At 37.3% G+C, this 21,384-nt stretch overlaps 3 protein-coding genes across 3 annotated transcripts; all 3 read right to left on the minus strand.

The window, feature by feature from the left end:
• Positions 1-2,166: 2,166 nt before the first annotated feature.
• LOC306772174 (large ribosomal subunit protein bL35m-like) lies at positions 2,167-7,091 on the minus strand (the record flags this gene model as incomplete). Its single annotated transcript, XM_079261588.1, has 5 exons — positions 7,028-7,091; positions 6,672-6,837; positions 5,154-5,298; positions 4,913-5,046; positions 2,167-2,305 (listed from the first exon to the last, which is right to left on the minus strand). Exons 1-5 carry the CDS (start codon positions 7,056-7,058, stop codon positions 2,167-2,169), a joined length of 615 nt encoding a protein of 204 aa, XP_079117714.1. The 5' UTR covers positions 7,059-7,091.
• Positions 7,092-9,255: 2,164 nt separating this feature from the next.
• Positions 9,256-13,093, minus strand: LOC306772176 (uncharacterized protein; the record flags this gene model as incomplete). Its single annotated transcript, XM_079261590.1, has 6 exons — positions 13,011-13,093; positions 12,720-12,783; positions 10,337-10,425; positions 10,113-10,225; positions 9,877-10,033; positions 9,256-9,413 (listed from the first exon to the last, which is right to left on the minus strand). The coding sequence occupies exons 3-6, from the start codon at positions 10,398-10,400 to the stop codon at positions 9,256-9,258; spliced, it is 492 nt and encodes a 163-aa protein (XP_079117716.1). The 5' UTR covers positions 10,401-10,425; positions 12,720-12,783; positions 13,011-13,093.
• Positions 13,094-16,495: 3,402 nt separating this feature from the next.
• Positions 16,496-20,938, minus strand: cfap99 (cilia and flagella associated protein 99; the record flags this gene model as incomplete). Its single annotated transcript, XM_079261591.1, has 15 exons — positions 16,496-16,579; positions 16,667-16,862; positions 16,943-17,148; positions 17,225-17,376; positions 17,474-17,615; positions 17,810-18,014; positions 19,120-19,202; positions 19,297-19,383; positions 19,534-19,602; positions 19,734-19,814; positions 19,922-20,099; positions 20,190-20,296; positions 20,394-20,488; positions 20,603-20,747; positions 20,825-20,938. The coding sequence occupies 15 exons, from the start codon at positions 20,936-20,938 to the stop codon at positions 16,496-16,498; spliced, it is 1,944 nt and encodes a 647-aa protein (XP_079117717.1).
• Positions 20,939-21,384: the final 446 nt, after the last annotated feature.

Here is a 21,384-nt window from a genome sequence, read left to right on the forward strand (position 1 = left end):
TATATATATATATATATATATATATATATATATATATATATATATATATATGTATGTATATTTTTTTTCATAATCTAAAACTAATTTTGTCAATTATGTGTTAATTCAATTTAAGGGACAACGCAAAATAACAGCACTTCTAAAAGTACATGGCCTATTTTAAGGTGTGCTTTGTGAATAATACACCACTATGATTAAAAACATTATAAAAGAGCAAGATCACACATTTAGATTCTCTGCAGATGCACTCTGATGATCACCTGGGCCCATTTTGCGCTACATGAGGTCAGCCAAACCTTATCAAATTAGGTCCTGGAAAATGTCTGCGTGTATTGTCTCCCTCTGTCTTTGGACTCCTGAAACATTCTCATCTCAAATAGTGTTGTTTAGAGCAATTTTACTGAATTATTTCATGTCTCTTTCTCCATTTTGCTTCTTAATTCTTCCTCTGTTGTCCACCTCCAACTCTCGCTAAAACTCACTCTGCTGCACGATGCTGGGCGGTGGTATTTAAAACCAATGACATTGCAAATAAATAAGATTTTGAATCTGCATCAGTTTACTGCTATTGGTATGGCTATGAAGATAAATGAAATTGTGACTTTTATGCGATTCCTTGAAAAACAAGGAGAAAATATGTTTATAGCTGGAAAAAAAAAAATCAGTTGTTTACTTGCAGATTTTTAGCTTTGGGCGCTAGAAAGCAACCCCCCAGCTATACCCCATCTTTTGTATTGAATAAAAACAACTGCATGTACAGCCTATAGCAAGTCTATGGGGGAAGATTTTTGCGCCCTGGGGAGGAAACACTCTACCAATTTGCAACTTTAGACAATAGATTACCATGAGAACTTTACTAATTAATTATATATTATTTATTTAGCAAATCTCTAAGCATATATACATATATTTAATTATTTTCTCTTGTGTCTGTGGTGAGTGCGGGTTGCCCTATGGCTCTCTATTGGTGAGCCGCTCCTGCTAATTAGACACTAGATTTAAATACAGCCTTTAATAGAGCCACGGTTCTTTATTGTTTCCATGAAAAGCAATTTATTTAATCAGCTTGAAGCAGTTGCAGTAAGTAGAAAGATCTAAAGTTTGTAACTAAGTGTGGGGGTCATTGTCTTTCATTGGACAACCATCAGTGAAAATACGCACAACTGGTTATACATACTGTTAGCATGATTGTACATACATTGATATATGTACAATTTATTGATATGTTTACATTTTTTGTAAATATATTAATATTTGTGCAATTTACTGGGAGAAGAGCACATGTTGGGACGATGCTTACTTGCTAGCTTCGCAGAGCACGTGCTGGGATAGCGATGATGCTAACTAGCTAGCTTAGCAAGTCACTCACCAAGTTCCTTTTTACTTTGTTCGTTTTTCTTACCTCGTCTCTTTCGACGATGGCCCATCAGACTTTCTTTCAACTGCTTCGTCTGTAATTTTAACCTTTGCAAACGTTGCCCCGGAAGTAAACCATTGTGAAATTTGCTCAGCTGTAAATGCTTTCTTCATGTTTCAGGCGTTCACATTTTCAGCAGCACGAATAACGTTAACGGTTGGCGAAGAGCCGCACGTCGCCCTCTGGTGGTTGGACATGAAAATGTAAAAAAAAACTTGACATCAAATCATTATTTTTATAAATCTTAATTCAGCACAGAAACTATAATATAACTAGAATATAATTACTATAATAATAACCATTGGTACTGTATATACATATATGGTAAGCGCAATTAGTCACATTTACAACAAGGTACAATTAGTCAGGACTGCGTGTAATAAGCAGGGCCGGATTAAAAGTGCACAGGCCTCTGGACCCGAAGTGTTCCAGGGGTCCCCTTCTTCACCGCAACATTGTGAAAATTGGGAATGATACAATGTAAAACGACATTTCTAACATCTCTCAGCCAATGGTACCAATGACAATACACTAGTAGACACTGTGGTGTAACTATCTGTCTTTTATATACATTTTGTTTCATGTCCAAACTGCTGGTGTCTGCCCTAAGTGGGCCCTATATGGCCCCCACATGGGTCCCAAGTAGGTGTGGGCCCCTGGGCCTGTTCCCATAATGCCCACTGGATAATCCAGCCTTGGTAATGAGCACCAAAATGTGTCAAGATGACACCTTAATCCTCATCTAGGAGTTACTTAAGGCTGTGTTGATCTCTCTGGCTCAAACAGCACAGCCAAGCTGATCCTACAAGAGTTAGATGTTGAAATCTGGTCTTGAGGTTGGTCGTTCTATTCTCTGATGATCCTGGCTTTGTGGGGGAGAGGACCATCCTGAAAGATGGAAAAAGGTTTCAGATTCTGGAGATACAGGACATCACTAGTTCCAGACTCTGTCTGTCTCTATCATCTAGCTACCAGTCAAACATGAGACTGACGTAAGCCTGGTAATACTTGAATCTCATAAAAAGAAATACCAACCGTAGAATATTGCAGGTGATTTTGGCATTAGTTAACCCGATCCTTACAAGTTATATTATACTTCATTGTGAAGGTGACAAACAGAATCTGCAACATGTACAATAAAACAATTATTGAATGGATGAAATACAAATTTCCTCACTTTTGTTTAAAATGTAGTTGTGTAGACACCAACATAAACATTTTGATTTTATGGCCTAAAACTATTCTCTAATAAAAGATCAAATTATTTATTCCATAATCTAAAATATGCCCAAAAGGTTTATCCAAGGAAAATACCATCATCTACTCTAATGTATGGATTTTTTTTGTTATTTCTGTGAACTGAGTTATCTTTGTGAATTATCTTAGTTGTTCCTTGGACTGTGCTTTTCTGGACGGAAATGTCTGATGTTTCACCAGGTATCTGTTGGAGCCACTTCTCCAGTGTGGGGGACCTCCAGTGCTCCAATCTATAAGAGTACTACTGTTGCTTTCACCCTCCAGGCCTTCTCCAGTTCTTCCTTGAGGCGTTGGTACTGCTCCAGTTTCTCAATCTCCTTTTTCCTGATATTTCCATTTTTGGGGATGGATTCTTTTACACAACACAACCCCCGGTATGGTACGATCATTTTTGTCCAGGCCTGTTTTATGACTTTGGTTTTTTTTTTTTATATATATGATTCTGTTGATGCACGGTTGAAAAGCAATGTCTGACTTTCATTGGTTAAATTTAATAGAATTTTTTATTTATTATTACTTTTGTCAGATTCTAGTAATTTCTGTGACCATTGTTTCTTTCATTGACTGAAGGGTACCAACAATTTTGACCACGTCTGTACCTGACTGCCCTCAGCGCTTTGATATGGTCAAAATAACACAGCGCTTGTGGCTCAATATTATTATCAGTTATTAGAATAGTTTCCTTTCCTTCCTTTTCCTCATTTCCTCTGTGGCAAAAACAACATTACTTGTGTAACAAGAAATATATGTCTCATGGATAAAAGAAAAAGTCATTAAGAGGTATTATTTAAGCAGAGCAGACTGTTTTTGACAATCTTTTCTTCAGTTGCTAATGTTTTGTCACTTATTTCACACATTATTTGATATTTTAAGGCCAATCACAAACATTGAGTCACTTTGAACTGTAGCAGAAATGCAATATCATAAGTATAAATTTATTGTAGAAACATGGTTGTTGTTCCATGTTTGGAATCACTGTGATGTTCTGCTGTTAACTGAGCAATGCTTAGCCAGGTGTTTTACACAAACTATCTCTGTGTTGATGAGTAGACGTGTAGATTTGCATCAATGCATCAACGTCTTTTACTGCGGTTTGAAACAAAAGCTTCTCAGGTACAACAGTTATGTTTACACATCATTCACTCTGATGTTGTAGATACACTCATTATGCTCATGACAATGTCCTCTTAATGGATACATTTTGAGGAAAAAGAAAAAGAAAAAAACAAAACAACCATGAGCAGACTAGTCATGTGTTTTAGAGTTGGTAGTATCCGCATTAGTGTTGGAAGAAATTTCTTTTGATTATATTTTCTGCAAAGCAAAACTGAGAAAAAAAAAAAAGTTGAACATTTGTATACTTGTGCATAGAAAGATACACCACCGCATGTTATTTTTCTTAAATTTCATGATTTAAGTGATTGTTTCGTGTCTGTGAAGCTGTAGGCCTCCTCAGACATGTTGGTAATAATTTTCTTATTATTGGTTACTGTGCAAAATAAACATTTAAAGGTGGAGTATATAAGATTTTCAATAATTTCAAAATAAATTAACTAATAAAATAACTACAATCATAATTAGATAGTTTTTTGAACATGTAGGTTTCAGTCTGTCCATATTTGATGCATTATTAAATTACAAGTTTAATTAATGACAAATGACAAAAAGCACTTTTTTTTTACTGGTAGGCAAACATTTAATAACACATCAAATATGGACAGACTGGAACCTAATTATGATTGTAGTTATTTTTTTTAGTTAATTTATTTTGAAAATATTGAAAATCTTACATACTCCACCTTTAATATAACTAACTCAATGTTAACATAAAAACATTTGCTCTTGGGTTTATTCGCAGAAACATCCCTTACCGTACTAACTTGAACTAATTTTTCTTTTCTGGCAGGCCAAAATGTCAAATTACTTGAGTTTCAACTTGATAGATCACAACAATACACAGTGATGCGATGACATCATGGTTTATGACTGTCAATTTCTGGCTCCACGGGTTCAAATATTTGTTGGATAAATCAATTTATGACTATTAAATACAATTAAAAACACTGTTTTTCCTGCTTTTTGTTTATTTAGTTCTTGTTGGGAAAAAAAAGTTATTATGACAAAGGGCTTTATTTCTTTCACAACTTTACGACAATTAAGCAGAAATCTTTACATGAACAAATTTACAGTTTGAGATTTACCCGATCGTGGTACTTTTGATATGGATCATCGACATACCAGTTTCTCCTTTTCCAAAAGGAGGTAGTCATTTTATCTAGGAGTTTGCTCTGTGTTTTGTTATAAAATACAATTTCCCTGAGGCGCTTTCGTCTGACAGGCATCTTCTTCCACAGTTTCTTCTTGTATCCAGCCTGTCCCCAACAGAACCAACAATATCAGATGATCAATACATTGTTTGTTCATGTGTAAAGTTAAAACAACTTTGTGATGTCTGTAATTTACTGTAAAGCACTCGTACCTTGCGTCTGATCCAAAGACCACAATGCAGCCGCATGAACCTGTCAGTAACAGATTTTATGGACTTCCTCTTTCCTTTTTTCACACTGAAGTACGTCAGACTTCTGCTTGGCTGCTGAGTCAAACTGGAAACTAGTGGAGACACACTGCAACAACGCAGAAAGAATGACTTGTTGTAATCATGGTTGTTTACAAGTTTACCATAAGTAAATCACAAAAACATTGCTAAACCCTCCATAAGTGATAGAATCATGTTCCATATTTGGACATTTTTTTCTCCTTTTACTTTTCCTCCAGCATGATAATAATGAAGGTGTTTACTTTTTGCATTTTTACTGACAGTGAATTTGACAAAAAGTTATATGGCACTGTAATTATATTAGCATTTTAAAGAAACAAATCACATTACTGGTAGTAAACACTGTTACTTGCATTACAATCTCTACCTTTAACACAAATGTCTAAGTCCCCTATTCCCTTTGAAACGTCTTGTACATTTCCCATCACGTGTACATGATAGAGGGATGTAAATACACCGAAGTAAAGTTAGTTTGATGTTTGATATTCAACAGACATTCGGACACCCAGTATCCCGACCCAAAGCCACTTCGTCGCGGGGTTAAGATGCACGATGCAACGGTCTTCCAAACTTTAAACCTTCCATTTACAGTCAAACACCCAGTCTCCTCGTAATAAGTTGCCGACCCTACGCTGCTTTGTAGTGGGGTAATGACAGTCAATTTCACTGCAGCAATCTTGGGATTGTCAGCAAATTAACAATAGCAGAATTTAAAAATAACTATCTCCGCAACCACAGGGGCTTTGAAAGTCAAAACAATTTTGAACTATTCAAGATTTGTATGCGAGTGCTGCACTACCGTTATTTTTTTATTTTTCATCTTGTGCTATTTTATTTTATTTTTCCTCACATGACTTACACATCTCAAATCACTGCCTAATTGCTCACCCAGTCCTGCCACATGTTGCACAGCCTTTATTTTCATTTTGTTGTATTTTATATGAATTTTTAAAATATTTTAAAGTTCAATAGCTTTTTAGTCATGTGACCTACAACCTCAAATTACTACCTAATTGCTCATCCATTCCTGCCACATGTTGCACAGCTTTATTTTCTCTATTATCCTCTTATGGGTTTTTTTTTTATTTTATTTTTTTTTTAATATTGTAAGTTCAATAGCATTTTAGTCATGTGACCTACACACCTCAAAAGACTGCCTAATGGTGCACCTAGTCCTGCTACATGTCACACAGCCTTTATTTTCTCCATTTTTCTCACGTGTTATTTTATATGATTTTTAAAAAAAATATATTTTAAAGTTCAACAGCTTTTTAGTCACTTTAAAATATTACAATGCGGAGAAATTGGCTGTCACAACCCCACTACAAAGCAGCGTACGGTCGGCTATTTATTACGAGGAGACTGGGTGTCAAAATATCTGTTGAATATCAAACATCAAACTAATTTTAACCTCGGCTGTAAACCCGTCCAGGTGATTACCGCTGCAGGATGCTGCATCGGGGTGTCTGACACACAGATGCCCGTAGAGAAGCGCAGACAGCGGCTTTAGCGGTGCCGAGGCGAGGCGGGAGGTGAATGAAGCTGGAGAGTTTACAGACCAGAGGTGTCCTGGTACATATGGTAGCAGAAAGCGGCCTCAGCACCCCTGTCAGACACAAGGACATCCTTACCAAACATTAGCGGAGAAACACAGCTTAAAGTGAACTTGTTGGCTAAAATCCGGTCTAATCTACAATATGTGGAAAGGTAAACGTTAAAAGCAGATTACACACAATAAAAAGAAAATATTGTAAATTTTACTTTTACGAACATAATAATTTTAAATTTTAACTGACCAGGAAATATTCTTGCCAAGACAGCCGCCATATTTACCCAATTCCCCTGTGTAAGTACGGTGTCCTGCTTGGACAAATGTGACTGTTTTGCGTTCAACGTCAACACACGTACTAGGTTTATTACCGCCACCTAGCATCTATTGGTGGTTAAGCATTTACAAAAAAGACCTTTTAATTTGACTTGTTGGTGTTCCACTAAATTTATATTTGTTAGAATTATATTGATTAACATAACTCATGTAGAGATTCTCTCGAGGGCTGCTTTCATTGATACATTTACTGATAACAGCTACAAGTCTCTCTAAATAAAAGAAATACAATAGGTGATTGTAAAAGTTTTATTTATGTGAAATATAATTCCATTGGTTTAACTTCTAATTGATACAATAATTATTGATGATTCTTCCAAAATAACTGTTTTAGGAAAAAGATAAGACACTTCCCAGCATTATTGAAAAGGTTCCTTTCATACACCACAGTCTGTCATGCATTCCAGTATTTACTTTTTGTGTATGAAATGCTTTAAGCTCAGTCTGTTCAGCAGCTTCTAGCTATATATGTTTCTCCACTGCCGTGTCATGCTCTGCAAATACATCTATCTGATCTTGAGATGTGATATTTGTCAGTCTACTGCTGGATGTTTGCTTAACATCAAAATAATTTTCTAGTGCTTTTGGGCTCAAACCAGGAAGGGATTTTTCTGATTTCTTTACTCTGTTAAACTCTTCAATAAGTCGTTTTTTTGTATACTTTTGTACAATAAATATTCACCTGTATAAGCAGGAATTCAAAGTTACAAGTCATGATATCATTTTGCTTTTTCAATCGCCAACGTCCAAAAGTTTTTAACAATGCTTGCATTTAAAAAATATTTTAGCATATAATATTTGTTTGTTTAAGTATGCAGTCACAAGAAAATTACAAATTTCTCTCAATACAAGTGCAAGGCAAATTTAATATGGCAATGATTCTCATACTATATGAAGTGCAAAAGTTTGAGAAACTAAAAATGAAACCAGCATGTTTCCAAATCAGCTCCATACGTATGTGTTATATTTACATTGTAAACAAAGGAAGACATCATCAGCATTGCATATGAACACCATTTTCATATTTACTTTTTGGATTTATTTATATCAGCATCTTCTTTGTTTCCATGTCACAAATTTATAAAAATGTACAAATTATGTAAACATTTTGCCTGAATGTGCAAAATGTTAATAAAAATAGTCAAATTGATAATTTTACTCTTTTTTTTTTTTTTTTTTAAATCAAACAGCTTTTGAACTTCCTGAGATACTTTACCTTGCAGCAAATGCATGAAAATTCCTGTAAAAAGATTTACAGCTTTGCAGTTTTATCCTCTCTGGGACCGATAACATAAAAAATAGCCAATTAAAAGAAAAAAAAACATCCATACACTTATTGTTAGTCAGACTCAATGAGCAGAGTCAGATATCATTTCTATAAAATCTTATATACAAGCCATGCCCTACTGCATAAATGGTTTTGGATTATTTGTATTTATGTTTGAAGACAAACTGTTACTAGCAGGGTTTAGAAAGTGACTGAATTTTCTTTTCTTTTTTTTTTTTTAAATTTAGCATAAAAAATAGCCACAAATTAAATTTGAATTGTGTTATTTTTTAAAAATTGAAAAATACTATTAAATATTCTTTGAATTAAATATTTTCCATGTTATACAAGAGTTAAACTGTGATTTTTTTTTAAACATACAAATATAATCTTTACAAAAAAAGCACATGAAAACTATTAAGCAAATGTTTACATGAAAGTACAAACATTACACACTATTCAAATGTATTATAAAATGTAGGTATCAACCACAGTTTATATCTCTGTCACTGAGCAACAACACATATTAATAGATGAATCCACACACAAATGCAAAGTAAATCAGCCTTCATAAAAAAAGTGCTTTTGACAAGAGAAACACGTTTCCACCAAGTTGAGGTCTTATGTTATTTTCACCATTCCAGCAAACCTTTTTATAATCCAATAACCTACTCTATAAAAGGAGCATTTGTTTCTGAGTGGATCAATTATAACAATGTCTGACAATTAGAATTCGCAGAACAATTAACTTGTGTTTGTCCAAAACTATTTTCAAATGTACCTAATTAAAAGGCTGGTGGATTATGAAAGTGCTCTCAAGGCACCGGATCAGGATTTTACTACCAGTCCTCAGTTCTCAGTTCTTTTGCAGCTCACCAGCCAGCATACACAGGCTCCGTGTCACAAGGCAGCCCGTAGTATCGACCCTGAGGTCGTTCTTTGCGTAACAGTGGGGTTCGGGCTAATGTCAGCTCTCCATCTGTGTCTCTTCGTCGACGCAGCACCATTAAAACGATGAATAGTAAGGCAACTGGAGAGAGGAGGCAGGAAAACAGGAGGAGAATTGACAGGAAATTACTATCCACAGAGAGGGCATTGATGTGTCAGCGTGATTCCTATTTCATTTCATTATGTCATTAGTAACAGCAGCTGACTGGGCTGCATTTAGTCATAAGGATGAGCATGTATTTACGTATGTAGCTAAAAAAAAAAAAAAAAAGTAAAAAGCATTGATATTCAGCTCTGTTAATTTAATATTGAGAGCATGGTGGTTGCACTTTATTTGTCTCCTATGCTTGTTTTCCTTCACAAAGAGAGATTAACAAACCCAGCAGCATTAAGTTACAGTTTTGATATGATACTGTTTCAAAAACACAATTTAAAGAAGCTTTTTTATTTCCAATTAACTTGAATAAATGCGGACTGAAGATTGAGTTGAAACTAAAAAACCCTCAGTACCACTTTTTTTTTCCTGTTTCCACATTAATACTCACCCCCTCCTCCGATGACTAACAAAGCAATAGTAACAGGAGCCAGTTCACAAGTGTCCCCTGCTTTGCGGAAGAAAGTTTCCATGCAGTAGCCTGGAGCCAAGCTGCCCTCTGGACAGAAGGCATCATTTGGACACTGGATGGGGTTCACGTCAGGGCTCTGAGTGAACAACACACTCCATCACCAAACATCTCTCCAGTGCTTTATTCTTCTTTGACATGAGATGTGCAACACTCACAGGGCAGTAGTGATTCTCTGGACAGACGTCACAGCTTTCCTGGCCCCAGCGAATCTGGAAGAAGCCGCTGCTGCAGATTTGGCACATGGTCTGATGGGGAGCCTTGTGCATGCCTGTTAAAGACCAACTGGATGCATAAAAATTCTTCTCTTTTTTTAAATCATATACTGCAGGGAACATTCATAAAAACAATCATGTGCATACATTTTCATAATGTGAAATACCTGGCCGACATGGTGTGCAGGCTGTGGAGGCAGATAAAAGAGCTTCCATTCCTCCGGGACACATCTGGCATTGTGTGCAGCCAGACAAGCTGTCGGACATAAAGATACATGCTTATAACTGTTGAAGGAAATTTGAGTAAGTTTTTCATGGCAGCCACAAGTAAATCATAAAAGTTGAATAGACTGCAGCTAGGTTTCAAAGTGCGGCTTTGAACAACAATACAATGGCGGGATTTTTCTATTAAAAGTAGCTTGCAAATCAATATAAAGTTTTGGAAAAATGTTTTCTGACCTCTCTAAGATGTAAACACAATATCTTTAAGTATTGTCATGTATGTCATGTTATGGCAGCGGCACCAGGATTTGCTGCTTGAGCATCTATGACAGCATGGACTTTCATCTTAAGCATTGATTAAGGATAATAAGACAGTATTACAAATATAAATGAATATATTTTAAATTTTAGAAAGTTTGTTAGGAGTCTTTTCTTAGTAAGTCTTTTCTGTCAATTGGATGGCAAAGGTTTGTATGAAGGCTCACTGTTTTGTTTATGTAACAGAAATCTGTCTAGCTTCACAAAACACCTCTGAGAGGTCATTTGTAGCATGAACAAATTATATTTTTGCTATTACAAACAGTGTTGATACTATTACAAAACCTTCTCTAAGAAGCCTGACTTGACCAATCCACAGTGAGATTGTCAAAAAAAAAGGAGAAAATTCAGGAGCGCTCACTTCTGTAGAGGCTGTGGAACGATAGATGCCGCCTCCAGCGTACATTATCTTTTCCAAAGTACCTCATCAGAAAAGGACTTTTGGAAATGATTACCACACTACAATGTGAATCCAACAGCCTCTAACACTAAGCAGTGATGTTCTGTAGTATTGAGTCTAAAGCTGTAACAAACATTTCTGCAAAAAGCACATTTAGCGTTGTTTTTGTTATTACTTTATCCTACATGTTACTCATTTAAAAAAGAAAAAAAAACACAAAAAGAGGAACATCCCTACTTTTCCTCATAGTCATTTTCATGGATTCCAGTTTGCAGGATTGTGAGACAATAATCGAACTTTGTCTTAAATGTTGCAGCTGAAACGTCTGTTCGAACATGATTATCTTGCTCCATTGAGGATGAGCTAGTGTTTCTTATCTTGATAAGGAAGTGATAAAGGAAGCCTTCCTTAGCATTTAAAGAATTCGAAAAGGTCTTATCATGACTGCTACTTATAGGACATTTCACGCAGTTTAGAAAGATTCCTAAACGAGTAAGACTATTCGATTAGACTCAAACAAAGAAACTCAAATGACATTAAAAACAACTAAAAACCTATTTTGCTCACTGTTCTACAAAAAGGATTTCTTTCGTCAGTTATTTGACATGTGGGTTTCTTTGTGGATGGATCAGACCAAAACTTATTTGTTTCTTTCTTTTATCAGAACAGTGAATTCTGAATTTACCAGCAAACTCTAATGTATGCTAATTATAATGTCTGTGAACTAAATTACAACAGAGTATTGTTTATGCAGCAAGACAGTGACCCTGACCGGAGAAGATGTTTCATGAACGGTTGTAGAAGATTAAAATCAAAAATCCTTTATGACCCTAATCAGGTAGAAATGACCAGGAATAGTAGGAAATGCAACAACATCCCAGAGCTAAAGCTTTTCTGTACAGAGGAACAAGCTGTGAAAGCAAAGGTTCATACAGATGTAATACAGCATGATATTCCTCTATCACCGCGTAACAAGTTATTATCTGGTTTTTTTAGCTCTTGTGCTAAATTGTAAATATGGTTTACATCAGATTTAGGCATTTATATAGAAACTTGTACAAGGTTTCATCAACCAGGCAGCACCACTGTACATCAGGAAGTATTTAATCTCAACAAGAAACAAGTACAACCCCCCCCCTCCTCATGCACACACACACACAAACACACACACACAGACACACACACACAACATAGTCTATGATTCCAGCAAGCATATAAATATTTTGGGAAGTTATATTATATTTAGCCTGCAGTCACCATATCTCAGACTCAGTCATAATGCATGCCTCAGTTTGCTGCCACAGATGCACACAAACACACACAAGACCAACTACACAGCTGCTGCTTTGAGTGATCAGCAGTGGGGATAAAAATCTAAGTGGCATGTATGATCATGTCTCAGTGGCTTGTAGGTCTGCCTGAGAAAATAGTTTGATGATTTAGGAAAACCGTGGCTTGGAGGCATGTGATGTTCATTTTGGTGGTTAGATAAGTGATTTTCCATTTTCACACGCAAACACACACACAGTCTGGATTTTTAGGTCTTAGTTATGGGACAACAGCAACTGAAGCGGAAATAAAATTCCCCATGAAATTAGGGAGAAACTTACTTGCAGAAACTTCCCACCGCACACGGTGCACAAGACGTAGAGCTGTGCTGTGAAGAAAAGAAACCTGAAAGAAACGGGAAACAGTTCAACGTGTGTGACTTGTTGTTCCTGTAAGTAAGTGTACTTTAGTCTTTAAAACAAGGGGTTTTGAAAACCATTGCATGTAAAATAGGAATTGTGACTCATTGGTAGTTGGTCTATGTGCAAAGTTCTTGCTATTGATCAGAGAGATGACCATTCTGCTGTTGCTGATTTACAGCACAACAATGAGTTATAGCTAAGTAAACACACCTGGTGAACAACTTGTGCAACTTTCTCCACCAGTGTTGTTGTTGAAGGATCCAGCTGGGCAGGGGTGACAAAGTGGACTTCCAGTGAAACTGAGAATTCAGTGTAAAATTGAATCAAAAAGGGAAACTGTAGAGCCAGTCCCAATAGATAAAGGAGGACACTGAATATGATTTACATTTGGTCTACATACTTACTTAGTGTAGAAGCCCTGACTGCAGGGCAGACATTGTTGCTGTCCTGCTAGTGGCTGATAAAATCCCTTCTTGCATGGCAGACATGCTCCAGGAAATACACACAGCCCAGGGTCAGGGCAGCATGTGCACAGGAGTGTGTCTAGGGAGGAACGGAAGGAGAACAAGTCTCAAAATCTTGTCTCCAGGAAGTACAAACAGGTTAATCCATTAACATAAAATCGAGTGTAATTATGATCAATCCAAACAATGAGTACATTTTGTCGAAGAAGTCATTTATGGACTCACTGTTGTCATATTGCGATCCTGGTGCACAAGGTTCACAGTCGGAAACATTGAAGGCGAAGCAGCCTGGGGTTGTGCTGCTGAAAATCACGGGTGTTGGAGTCACACCGGTTGCATTCTCGATGAGAGTGGTGTTTGTCACAGCAGGGGTAAGAGTGGTCTGGCTCACCACCATGCCTGGAGGAAAAAGAATCATTAATCTTCATACACTCAACAATGCCATAGGAGCATAAACTGTCCAGACGCGCTTAAAAAACTTGAGATGAGTAAAAGACGGAAGACTTTTTTTTCTTTTTGACTGGCCTCTGCTCTCTTGCTAAAGATCATGTAAACCTGAACTTTGGAGTCTGTTGTCTAATCACCAGTGATTAATACTGCAGTGGAAGCACAAAAAAAGCAAATAATACAAAGAATAAACAGAAGTTAAGCTCTTTTTGGCATCTGTAATATCACAAACAACATCTACTGTATATTCCCAGAAATAACCAGGACTTCTCACCGCCTGCACAGCTCATGTGTCTCACTTTGTTTCAGTTCTCTGCTCTGAACATCTCACACATTTAAACCAAAACTAGATTAAGGATATGAAAACCAAAAACGAATCTCCCTATTTTAGTGACTGCTTTTTATATAACTTCAGTTAAACATAGGCAGTCTAACAGGAGCACAACGATTTAGTAAACAAAATTTAAGAGTTAAAATGACCACAGGTATAAACACATACGCAAAACAGAGACCATATTGTGGCAGTAATCACATAAGCCATGTGCTTAAGTGCTTTCTTGAATATGAGCCACCATCCTCATGAAATTCAATTATTCAGAAGGAGTGTGTGTGTGCATGTGTATGTGAATGTGTGTGTGGTGGTGGTGGTGGGGGTGTCATGTGATGTCTCTGCTTCTCTGGCTTGGCAACATTTCTTTCTCAAAACGTTAGAGAAAAGTAAAACTGGCTCTTAGGAAAAGTAAAGACCTAAAATTCAGCTAGTTTAGAAGGACGTAAAGTCCTTACAGAGTTTTTTTTGCCACATAATGATTCATAATTCAAAGCACTACTTGTGGAAATACAAAAAGTCTTTAGCTACATTGCTTTTTGTTATGTGCAGGGAGGAAAAAGTTTAGGATGCTCTTGTGAAATGGGATAAACTCCTTAACTTGTGTGGAGGAAGCTTTTGAACAGCCACTTTCAAGCAAATTTGCTCAAAAAGTTTTCCACAGTGAGGCTTTAAATCCCGCTATGAGACGTGCCCGTTATCCCTCAGTAGGTAGTAATAATAATAATAAGTCTATTTGCTCCATGTTGGAAAGGGATTTAAAGTCTTACCTAAATATATATTGTTTCCTACAAAGAATAAAAATAGCCTCGGTGTTTTTCAAAGAATTCCAGCTGATCTCGTAAATGGTGGAAAAAAATCGACTCACCAAAGAAACAAGCGGCTGTTATGGCCGGCAAAACTCCGTCCATCCTCCAGATTAATGCGCACCACCACCGAGAAGTGTTTGTCTACAGCATCTCATCCCTGACAAGTGGCTGCGTGTCGCCTTTGTTTTCCCAGATTAGTGGGTGCGCAGTGGAATCAGTTCTCTCATCGGTGTCATATGACAAAATATGCATCATGTGATTTGACTTTGGAGGCTGAAAACCGAGTGAAAAGGGTTGGATTCTGACCAAAGCCCCTGTTGTTGCGAGCAGCAGCCAGTAGGATCAGCACTGCCGCAGGTAAGAGGTCAAATCTCAAGCAGATTGCAAGACAAGGCTTTTCTGGTCTGCCTGGCTTTTATGGTAATTTAAAAAAAAAAAAAAAAGTTTGGAATTTGGATTTGGTCTTTTTTTTTTTTTTTTTTCTTTGTTTAGTTTTGCAACCCTTTCATGCCAACAAACAAACAAACAACATGTCTAACAGTTGTGAGGAAAATTCATTATTGGGATGAGTGTAAGTGTGTGGGTTGCATACATTTAAAAAAAAAACACTTGCCAAATCCTTTCAGCCAGTGCCAAAACAACTTATTGACTCGTTTGATTTTTACTGGATGATTAATCTGAAGAAAGAAGCCAAACTGAGTTTACTTTTAAAAAAATGAAAAGAAAAAAAAGAACTATGCAGCCACTACAGCCTTCCACCTCCTCCTCAGTCTGGGTAACCTGGTCAAATACAGCTGTGGTTCGCATCCCATTCTTTAACCTGCTTTCATGGAGGTATCTTCCAATAAAGTTTTTCTGTGTCAGCGATCATTGGCATGGAGGATAAATTTCAGTCCCAAATTGTGGAGATATGGGATTGCCACTGGTTGCTTCATCTCATCTTGATATCATCATGAATTGAGATTGCCTCCAATGATCTTGCTTTATTTTTTTTCCATTCAGGAAGATGCCATCCCACAGCATCACACTGCTTCCACCAAAAGCTATTACCCCATCAGACAAGCAGTCAGCATGGCACCAGCACAGCAGATAGTCAACTGTGCTGCTGATCCCACAAATGCACTTTCCTTAATGTGGCTCCACTTTGGGAAATAAATATGCTTTCAAACAGTATGATTTATTGGTACAAAGCAATAGACAGAAACAAGCAGCTAGAATCTGTTTTGATCAGAAAATAATCCCTCCAGAGTCACGAGGAACGCCCACTTCTCTCTTCATGGTTTATTTGCCTGTAAGTGGTAATAACTTTGAGGGAAGAGAACAGAAAAAGAAACTAGAGAAAAACAAACTGAACATATTGTAACAAACATTGATGAAGTGATAAACATTTATGTATCAACTACAATGTAAAATGTTTCCATCAAAGTAAATTTTTTGTGCTTGAATCAGGTAGTTTCTTGGTGAGAAAATTTAATTATTGAACAGTGGTTTAAAATATATTTATTTATTAACTGTTTAAAGAAACTGCTGCGCACAGTGAGAGGTTGCTTCATTTGTGTTGTCTGATGAACTTAACATTAAGAGCTGATTGTTTCATAGACTTCTCTTAAAAAACAGCATAGATCTTGAGCATGGTGCATATTCCCTCTAAGAGATGACATCAGGAATGTTTTGGATGTAGCGTGCTAAACTCTGCTCCAGTTCTTCCCAGCTTTTCTCCTTTACAGTTGTCTGGCATGAAAGGAAACAGAAGGAAGAGTGATGATATGAAACACAGAAACAAAACTGCACTGACTGAGATTTTCACTGGGAACTCACCTGGCTGTGTTTCCCTGAGTTGCTGACAGTGTGCACTGTTTTCTGTTTACAGGGCTTGACTTGGTTCCTTTCAGTTTCCCTCCATCTTTGCCGCTCCTGCTTTTTCTCCTCAAGCTTCCTCTTCAAAGCCAAAACTGTCTCATCCTTTGCCACCACCTGCTGGAGGACTTCCTGCTTAGCCTTCTTCTCCTCTTTCCTGCCACATAACAAAATGATCATGACTGTATGTTATATTTGTGTGCATGTATAGGATGTTCGCCTGAAAATCTTCCTGACCTGATGGCAGCAGCCTTTGCCAGCACGGTTCTTTGGATTTCGATGGCGTCCACTTTTTCCTGCAGCAGCTGTTTCTTTGTCTGCTTCTCCTCCAGAATACAGGTCCGTTTCTCTTCGGCCTCCTTTTGTCTTGCTGCCTTCAGCAGAGCTAGCCGTTCCTTGAGCTCGGTCAGGGACATCTCCTCCAGAAGCTTGTGACCTGCAGTCTGATATGAAAGGCTCAATTTAAGAATTATAGTATGTGTGAAATATCAGATGACATCCTTCCACTCTGACACTTACCTCTGTGTCATCAAAAAAATTGAGTCTAACACGAGGAAGGGATTCGATGGTGTGAATTTCATGGATTATTTCAATTCTTTTGCAGAGCTTTGCCTGTTCTTCCTCCAGCGCTTGACGAAGGAGGGCCTGATTTTGCTCAGAGACTTCTTTCACTAAGAAACAAACATGAAATTGATCAGAATGAGAAGGAAATTGTAAAGAAGAAAAAACAAACAAACATTTTAGTTGCTGTCAAAAGAGGAGACATACCTAGTGTTTGTTTTAATTTCTGTAATCTCTCTTTGGCTGCTTTTGAATTCTTGTGTCCCTCTGCCATTTGTCGGATCAGTTCTCTCGTTTCCTTTTCTTCTTGCAAACGTTTCTCAGCATACCTTTGCATCAGCTGAGCGGTCTGGGAAAAGAAAGAAATTTAACATCCATAAAATAAGACATTTTTATGTATAAACGCCTTCATTTAAGGGAACTTGCAAAGAACAGAATGCTTTATCAAATTATTTTGCCCTCTTTCTACATACTTTCAAAGCACTGCATATTCTTGGGTTAATCACTTTAAAAAAAGAAGATTGTTAAACAATATCTGGCCACCTCTTCCTTCTTCTGTTGTGCAGCCCTCTGTTTACGTTCCATCACTTGCTTGCGAGACAGCGCTATCTCCTCTTCACGGATGCGTGCCTCCAGGCGTTTTTGCTCAGTCATTAGCAGCATCTCCTGTGGGTCCCTCTCCAGCATCTCCTCCTGACACTGTAGGAAAGATGAGGGGTCCAAAACCCCCTGAACCAGCTGCTCTACCCTGTGTGAAAATACAAATTCAAGCCTGTTCAGAGGAGTAAAGCAACCTCACTGATGTTAAAAATAAGAAAAACCATACAAAAATATAAGCTGGCAAAATGTACAAGTTAGAAACTATGTGAATTGTATATTGAATTAAAACTCTACAGAGATAACGCATAAGATGTTGAATGTAAGGTTTTATTTATTTTTCTTTTAAATATAAAATAATTTTGTAAATTGATGTAATCAACACATTTAAACTGGGACAGAGGAAACAAACACTTGAAAAATCCTCTAAAATAGACATAAAAACTTTGAACTGGTTCAAGACGAGCCCTGCGATGGACTGGTGAGCTGACCAGGGTGTTCCCTGCCTTTCGCCCAAAGCCAGCTGGGATAGGCTCCAGCTTCACGCAACCCTGAGTTGGATTAAGCGGTTTGTAAAATGAATGAATGAATGGTTCTAGACGAGCTCAGAGGAAGTGAAAAACTGTGGTAAAAAAATCAAAAGTTTAAAATTGTCTGAAAGTCACAGATGCTGCATCCTTCAGGCCACAGGGGAAAGAGACCATCAGTCTGTCACTGAGGATTTTAGGGTACATTAGTGCTCCTGGTGGGGGTCAATAAACATCTGTAAAGAGGCCATTAACATTGAACAGGTTTTCCTATCCCACAGTTTCTTTAGAGAAAACCTTCATTATAAGATAATTCCATAAACTACAACACATCTCTGGAGTTTGAGGTTGCCTAACTGGGCACTGAACGTGTCACGCTGAAAACTTTTCATGCATCATGAAATGAAACATCCAACAAAGAAGCACTAAGCTGAAATCGTTTATCAAACAAAAGTGACAAAATATCTTACTTTTTACAAAACAGCTGGTGACCCTTAATCATTTGTGATCAATGATGAGGGTATACAGCACTGTCATAAACATTTCTTTCTTTCTCCATTCTTAATATTGCGCTTCACTTCAACTTTCAACTTTCTTAAGGCCAATAAGATGCTTTGCAGTGTACATTTTGAATAATATTTCTCCTCTTTGCACTTCCTTCTTCACACCCATCATGTTCACAATACTGGAATAGGTCCAAGTGTGGATGATAAAGGTACTGTTCTTTACCTCTGCAGCTCCTTCTCCATCTGATGATCATACAACGCTTTCCTCCTCATGATGGCTGCAGTGTTTAGCTTGACAGAACAGCTGTTAGCCTGCAAGCATTAAAGAATGAATTCAAGAACATACAGCCTATTGGATATTATCGCTTTAATTATAATAGGCACCACAAGCGGATCTCACCTTATTACTGGGAGGAGGTCCAGAGGAACGAAAGGAATTAAACTTGAGCTTTGAATCCAGGTCTTCCTTAATCTGGGCAATCGCTCTCTGCAGAACAAGACATGAAACTGGTCTGCACACACGACACTTTCAGTAAAAGGGAATATTTCTTATTTTATAACGTGTTTGAATTAGGTTGTGTTTTATGTATTTGACTAGCTACTGACATGGTTTTTGCCTACAGGAGATAGGCCATACCTTTGTGTGTTCAGATTTCTGAGGCTTCACACATCTGAACTCTGTCATATTCGCTTCATAAAGAAGTTCCTTTTACAAGAAACAGTTTTGCAAGTCAGTACAATGACGTGTATTAAATCTGGTGACATTTGTTTACAAGCACATGAATGTATTAATTTTGGAAGTAGCTTCTGGCATGGTCGGGATAAAAGCAGACATACTTCTGCCTTTTGATGGTTCTTTTCTTTAATCTCTTTTATTATCGGCATCTCCTTTGGAGCCCTGTAGGTGCTGTTCGGTACCTAAAATACGAAGAGATTCTGAGTGATGCAGCAGTCTATGTAAATTATAACACCATAAACCATTTTACTTTATGCAAACTAATTCTTCAATGTTAGAAAGCACTGACTGGTTTGCATTTTTTCTGCTGTGGGATGAGCTCTGGCCAAGGCAGAGAGTGGAGTTTAGGTTTGGTGAGAGAGAACTCCTGGGGCTTGGTGGTTTTCACAGGAGCTTTCTTGATCTGACCCCTTTGAGATGTTTTGGCAGCAAGTTGATCTATGAGAATATTGATCTGAGGGCGCCATCTACAGGATGCAAAGCCATACTTTAGGTCTTTGTCTTTGAAGTAACATTACTGGTAGAAAAATACTCCCCAGTAAATAATCTGTTTTCACCTGAGCAGAGGGGCAATCCAATGCTTCTCAGCAAATGAAGCCTCGTAGATGCTGTTCCACTCCTCTTGTATCAGTGAGGTGAGATTTGAGAAGAAGAAATTCAAGAACTGTGAAAAATAAATAAAAAACCAAAACATGTTAAATGACACTGAGTAATAAAATAACAGAGCTCTAAGATCATAACTGGTGTGTTTGGAAACTTACAGTGTGCATTTTTTTCACATCCAGTGATTTAACAATGTTACTGAAATTCTGAAGCCCAAGGTCATCAAGAGAAAACATGACAAGGTAACAGATAACTGAGAAGCAACACAGAAATAGATATTTTTCAGAGGTTATTTTCTTTTATTTCACAAGTCATCAGGATAAAATTTAATAATAATAACAATAATAATAAGAATAAGAATATTTACCAACATATTGGCTGTGATCACTTCTGGAAAGCCATTTACCCCTCTGGCCATAAAATGCGTCGACAACAACATCCAGCAACTTTTCATGGTCATTACACCCACAAAAAACACCAAGTATGAATTTTCTCTCTAGTGCATCTATTTTCTGTAAAACAAAGCAAACAGGGCTAAAAACAGGGCTCGGCACAGGGTGAACGTACACACCAATCTTTATTTACATACCTGTAGACCCTTTGAAGCATCCTCTATAAAGTCATCCAAACATCTCCTACCATCTCTGAACTGCTTGAGGAGCACAAAGGCTTCCTTCACGAGAGTAACGTAGCGTGAGGCCATTTCAAACCCAAGATAAAATCAGCTTATTCATTCAAAATTTGGGCATAAATTCTGATGAATATAGGTCTATATATTTCTGTTTTCTAAGAAGGCATTTGATGGTGTTGCTATCAGAAAGCATGGAATTACTTGAAAGTCAATTTTTACCAACAAAACTCACGGAGTGGTTTGTTTATCTCCAACCTATGCAACGTTCACTCGTTGCCTAGCAACGCTAAACATGTAAACATCTTCCCATATAGTCTTAAGAAAGCGCTTTTAATTGAAAAATAACACCTTTGTATGGATTGGTGTGTTTTATTATGTGGTTGTTTGGTTCAACCTTTAAAGCCATTCATGGTTTTAATCCACGGAGCTTAACGCGTGGATTCCTGATCCTTTGTTGGCTGCCATAACAATAATAATGACGTAGCGTGATGTGACGTGTATGCGATCCGTTTGTTGCA

The sequence above is a fragment of the Telmatherina bonti genome (assembly GCF_933228915.1).
Source record: "Telmatherina bonti genome assembly, chromosome: 22".
NCBI classification, from domain to species: domain Eukaryota; kingdom Metazoa; phylum Chordata; class Actinopteri; order Atheriniformes; family Telmatherinidae; genus Telmatherina; species Telmatherina bonti.